The sequence below is a fragment of the Pipistrellus hanaki genome (genome assembly GCF_964339955.1).
Source record: "Pipistrellus hanaki genome assembly, chromosome: 7".
NCBI classification, from domain to species: Eukaryota; Metazoa; Chordata; class Mammalia; order Chiroptera; family Vespertilionidae; genus Pipistrellus; species Pipistrellus hanaki.
The window spans coordinates 69,412,174-69,417,816 of record NC_140509.1 but is presented as its reverse complement, the minus strand read 5'-3'; the positions used below and the strand labels follow the sequence as shown (position 1 = coordinate 69,417,816).

The 5,643-nt window shown below is 41.6% G+C and overlaps 1 protein-coding gene across 3 annotated transcripts in view; it reads right to left on the bottom strand.

Moving 5' to 3' along the window:
* Nucleotides 1-2,394: 2,394 nt before the first annotated feature.
* Nucleotides 2,395-5,643, bottom strand: part of SLC18B1 (solute carrier family 18 member B1) — a 32,934-nt gene continuing 29,685 nt past the window's right edge. For all 3 annotated transcript variants that reach the window (XM_084889587.1, XM_084889585.1, XM_084889586.1), the window contains 4 exons: nucleotides 4,464-4,538; nucleotides 3,662-3,755; nucleotides 3,517-3,569; nucleotides 2,395-2,894 (listed from right to left, as the gene is read on the bottom strand). In XM_084889587.1, coding sequence (XP_084745713.1) covers nucleotides 2,822-2,894; nucleotides 3,517-3,569; nucleotides 3,662-3,755; nucleotides 4,464-4,538 — 295 coding nt within the window. In that variant the 3' untranslated portion in view covers nucleotides 2,395-2,821. The remainder of the gene's footprint in view (nucleotides 2,895-3,516; nucleotides 3,570-3,661; nucleotides 3,756-4,463; nucleotides 4,539-5,643) is intronic.

The following is a 5,643-nucleotide window of genomic DNA, read 5'->3' as shown; positions in this document are numbered from 1 at the left end:
CCTCGCGCGGCAGCGTCGGAAACTGCAGGCGCTGCACATGTTCTAGTCTAGGCCCCTGGAAGGAGGGGCGACCTTGTCCAGCCTGTGCTCTGCCAAGAAAAGCACTGAAGTGGGACCAGGGCGATTTAAGCATTGAAGCTGGGCTAGGGAGACCGAGGCCTGGACCTGTTCTGAACCCCATACGAATGCAGAGGGCCGGGGTCACACTCCTTCCTGGTGTCGTTCTGGGAAACGGGGGGATCTGTGACAGCACCCTCCCTCCCCCACTCTCCCCGCCTCCCCGCCACCCCATGCACTCTGAGCACTGGACCACCCTCTGGGGGTCTCCTATTGAAGGGAATTTGGGGGAGAGGGAGAATGAAGAGTTCATGGAATTTGTGGATATTTGATTTTGGCAATTAGTGTCAAAAAGTATTCCAAAAACTGTTGCACTTCAAGTCGCTCTCCATCATCCTCAATCTTGGTTTTGTCATCCTTTAGTTGTTTTTTCTTTTCGTTTTGGTGGTGTGGAAGGGCATCACATTATGGTTTAATTTGACCCTTTAGGATCTGTTTTGCTTCTATTCTTCCCCACCTCACTAAGATGTACCACCGTCCACCCTCACCCTCCTGCCAAAACCTGGGGTCATCCTAAATTTCTCTTCCCTTTCCCTCCACATCAGCAGATCTTGTTGGTTCCACTTCCAAACACATCCTTCCTTTCCTTTTCTGCCACCACATCCCTGACCCAAATCATTAAAGTTTCTCTCAAAGCTTCCAGAGTTGAATTCCCTCCAACTCTGCTCAATCACATCCCGCTCACATCCACATGCCCGGCCAATAACCTTCCTGAAACATGAATCAAATCTAGCATCCCCTCCCTGCTTCTCCAGCTTCCTCTCTTTACTAGACTTTAGGTGTGCAGGCCACAGTCTCATCTCTGACCACCTCCAGCCCCTTTGCACATGCTGTGGTCTGCTTTCCTCTTATTCTCACACTTCAGACCTCAGTTCAGAAGCCCCACCTCCACAGAGAAGCCTTGTCTACCAGTAAATTAGGACCCCACTCCCAGTCAACCCATTAGTTCCTCTCTCACTTCACCAAGCAGTTTTCCTTCCAAGCCCCTCAGTATGATAGAGATTCTGGTATTTATCTATTATCTTCCTCTGTAATGTAAGTTAGATAAAGGCAGAGGCTGTGTTTATCTTGACCACAGTGAAATCCCTAGCACATTATCACAGGATCGGTTCAGATAAAACATTCAGTGATTATGTTTGCAAGCTAAACAGATAAAGCCATTTCTTCTATTTAAGAAAGGTAAATGTGTCCTGATCAAATGAAGCTGGATCAGGAGGTGTGCGAGTTACACAATGGAGACTCTCTCTTCAAACAACAGCATGGATTTTAGGACATCGGAGAAATCCCTTCACTAACATACAAGCATTCCTGTGGAGTCACCTGCTCTGGGAATGGATGTATCAAATAGAAATGTGTGTGTGTGTTTGTGTGTGTGTGTGTGTGTGTGTGTGTTTAAAACATGGCAGAATTGAAATAGATTATGGGAAATGAATTTTATGTCAAGCATTTCTTGTGAATCCAGATAATTGAAAATATGTTGCACAAATAGAAATCTTAGGTAATGCTTTTCTTCTACTTTCCATACATATTTTTAAATATATATATTTTATGGGAGGGGGAAGCATTGGTATATGTACAAAAATGATAATTTAATTTAAAAAATGTAAAAAAAAATAAATAAAATATATATTTTATTGACTTTTTTTTACAGAGAGGAAGAGAGAGGGATAGAGAGAAACATCTATGAGAGAGACATCAATCAGCTGCTTCCTGCACACCCCCTACTGGGGATGTGCCCACAATCAAGGTACATGCCCTTGACCGGATTCAAACCTGGGACCTTTCATTCCGCAGGCCGATGCTCTCCACTGAGCTAAACCGGTTTCTGCTCCATTCATATTTTTTAAAAGAACTGAGGGCCAGAAAATGTTACAGTTTTTGCATAATAGGCAGGAAATTTGCCTTTGAACAAAAACAAATCTGAGGACAAAGATCAATCATATCTTTTTTTTTAAACCTGATTTCATAGTATTGAGTCATTTATATTAACTTTAAGCATATAAATTCTTTCCCTTAAACTCATCGATAATCCCTTTAACACAATGAAAGTTACTAGTTAATTTCAATTCACATACTTTCTTTCCTTGTTAATATACAAAGGTACATTCACAGAATCAGTACATTTTGAATAAAAAGTAAACAGAGGAAACAGGAGACCTAGAGTCAATAACATCTTCAAGGCCAAGCTTGATCATTTAGAAACACAAAGTTTTGTTGATTCTTCAACTACTTTTCTCATATGTAATACTTTAAATATGGCTGGCTCAGCAGGTGAGCTTTTTTTTTTTTTTTTTTTTTAAATATATCTTTATTGATTCCAGAGAGAAAGGGAGAGGGAGAGAGAGACAGAAACATCATTGATGAGAGAGAATCATCAATCAGCTGTCTCCCATACCCCCTCCACTGGGGATTGAACTCGCAACCCAGGCATGGGCCCTTGACCAAACTCGAACCCGGGACCTCTCAGTCCACAGGCCAACACTCCATCCACTGAGCCAAACTGGCCAGGGCTCAGCAGGCCAGCTTTGCAGGACAACAGTATGTGCAGCCCATCATGGATCATCCAAAAACATATGGACACTTCCAGCATGCTGGTGTGGGTTCCTGGAGTTCTGTGTGGGAAATTAAGAACACTTTTCAAATTTTCCGACTTTAATGTTCAAGGCAGGAACATCCATCTCCCAACCCCGTATCTCCAAGGTTCTCAAGGCTGGTTTTCATCAGGCAAGAGAGGTCTTTGCTCCTCCTCTGTACCAACGATATTTTCAAGGTTTGATCTACATTGAAGGAAAGAAAAAGAAAAATCGTATTATTTCTCATCCTAAAAGCACTCAGTACCTACGTCTCTATCCAACTATCTACCAAGTCCTGAGGCTTAGAGTACCCAGCAATCTGCTGACCGTGAGAATGGAGGGAAAATGGGATTTCTTTTTCATTTCCACAAGCCAACTTTTACTTTTTCCCCCCCCTTAATAATCTTTTATTTTTGAAAACATTACATATGTCCTTTTTTCCCCCCATTGACCCCCTCCAACCTGTCCCCACCCCCTACCCCAGGCCTTAATCACCCTATTGTCTGTGTCCATGGGTTATGCATATATGCATACACGGTCTCCACAAGCCAACTTATTAATATTATTATTATTATTATTTATTGATTTCAGAAAGGAAGGGGGAGGGAGAGAGAGGTAGAAACATCAATGAGGAGAAAAAATCATAGATCGGCTGCCTTCTGCATGCCCTATGCTGAGGATCAAGCCAGCAACCCAGGCATGTGCCCTTGATGAATTGAACCCAGAACCCTTCAGTCTGCAGGCCAATGCTCTAACCACTGAGCCAAACCAGGTTGGGCCGCAAGCCAACTTTAAAGGGAGAAAGAAGTCCAAGAGTTGACCATACCTTCTTCTTCTCTTTGAGTACTCCAATAGATAAAACAAGCCCATCAACAGTCCCTTTAAAACAATCAAAGTTACTAGTTAATGTCAATTCTCCAAGTCACGTTTCTCCATACAAAGAAAATGAAAATAAAAGACTGATTACTCACACTTGTCAGAGCCCACAGACCTTGTACAGCTGCTGCCCATTCAAAACCAATTTTCTCATACAGAAATCCACCCAGTGTTGGTCCTATAAAAGCACTAACAATGAAAAGAGGAAAGGGTATTAAGTAAGAGAAAGAGAGAAGGGGGGGGGGGGGGAGGGAGAGAAGAGTGAGATCCTTCCAAAAAGGTTGCATGATCCTTTAGTTATAGGTTTTCATTAAATTGGAACTATAAGTACTAAAGAAAAAAGGTGATTCCTGGACATAGCATTGGGTAATAGAAAATAATTCTATCTGAAAAATGATGATGCTTAAATTTTTTAAACAATTATACAATTACAACTGCTTCTGAAAAGTTAATGCCTTACACGAAAATAAAATAAAGACAGGCATTCAAAATATTTTTTATATTATTCTCTCTACTCTTCTCAGTGTATCAAAGATAGTTTAATTCATTACATATTTATGGATGATATCTACATTGAAAGCATACAGTTATCCCTCTCGCATGATAGAGTAAAAAATAAGTAAATAAATTTTAAAAATGGAGATATGGTTCTGATAAGTGAACTTAAAAATATCATTTTTATAAGACAATGTGAATGGGACCATTTTGATTAGGTATATAAAACTGCTGGCATAACCAATGATCTTAGAGTCAAAGGCTATAGGTAAAACTCCGGTTCTGCCCTAAACAAATTGGGTGCCTTTGGCCAACTCATCTGGTATCTCCATTTCTTCATCTGTAACCGAGGGACACTATTTTCCATCTTGCCAGTGTGAGTGGAATGAAATGGCTACTCACCCAACAGACCACACTGCACTGAAGAGACCTGACACGAGTGCCAGTGTACTTAATCCTTCTTCAAATCCATTTTCACTGCAAAGAGAGACACGGGTGTATCAGTGAGTGCAAGGGAAGCTGTGTGACAGGAAAGAACTGTGGATGATAGGTAAGTAAACCAGGAGTAATCTGAACAAAACCAACAGCCAGATTACTCCATTTCTAAGATAAAAAGCTAATCTAAGTGGAAGGAATTTTCATGCTAATGTCTACTCCCTGGTCTTCTAAAAAATAATTTTGTTGCATATGTACGATACAACCTTAGGAATCACAAACCACTTGCACTAAATGCTCAGAAAAACATATAATAAAGAAATTCTTAAATTGAGATGAGCATGTAAAGGGAACAAAGGTTTTTGTTTTTTTAGAAAATGCAGGGGCAGCTCCTCCTTCCTGTGGGAGGTGTTGATTGACACAGCCTGAAGGCCAATATTTTCCCTGAAGGGATAAACTCCCTCAAGTTCACTGTGTTCCACATCATCAAGCCTGCTAAATGGGAGAATGCTGGCCAAATGACAATGCCTGGTGTGGTGTTTTGATTTATTATAAGAAATACATGTTTGGCCTTAGTTCATTTCTGGCACACACAGCTCCTAAAATCCTTGAAATGTCCTAACTGGTTGAAAGCAATAGAAGTCTTTGTTATATTAATGAGGCGACTTTTGGAAAACACCTAAGGATGGTGGCCGGTTGCCAGGAGAGCCATTTCTGTGATGAGAAGGGAGAGGATTGAAACTTGTAGTCTCCTTCCCACCCCCCACCCCCACCCCTACTCTCACCTCTCCACTCCATTCACCTCTGGGCTGGAGGTTGAATCGATTGCCAGTGGTCGAAGATTTAATCAACCATGCTGGAGCAATAAAACTTCCATGAAAAACCAAAAGGACGGGGTTCAGAGAACTTCCTGGTTGGTGAACCAGAACGCTTACACCTGCCAACGTGCAGGGCCCAGACTCCATGAGCACAGGAACTCCTTTGTTTAGGAGCCTGCCATGTGTATCTCTTCATCTGGCTGTTGACTCCTACCCTTTATAATCTTTTGTTAATAAACATAATCTAGGAAGTAAACTGGTTTCTGGAGTTTGGTGAGCTGCTCTAGCAAATGAATCAAATCCAAGGAGGGGATCATGGGAACCTCTGA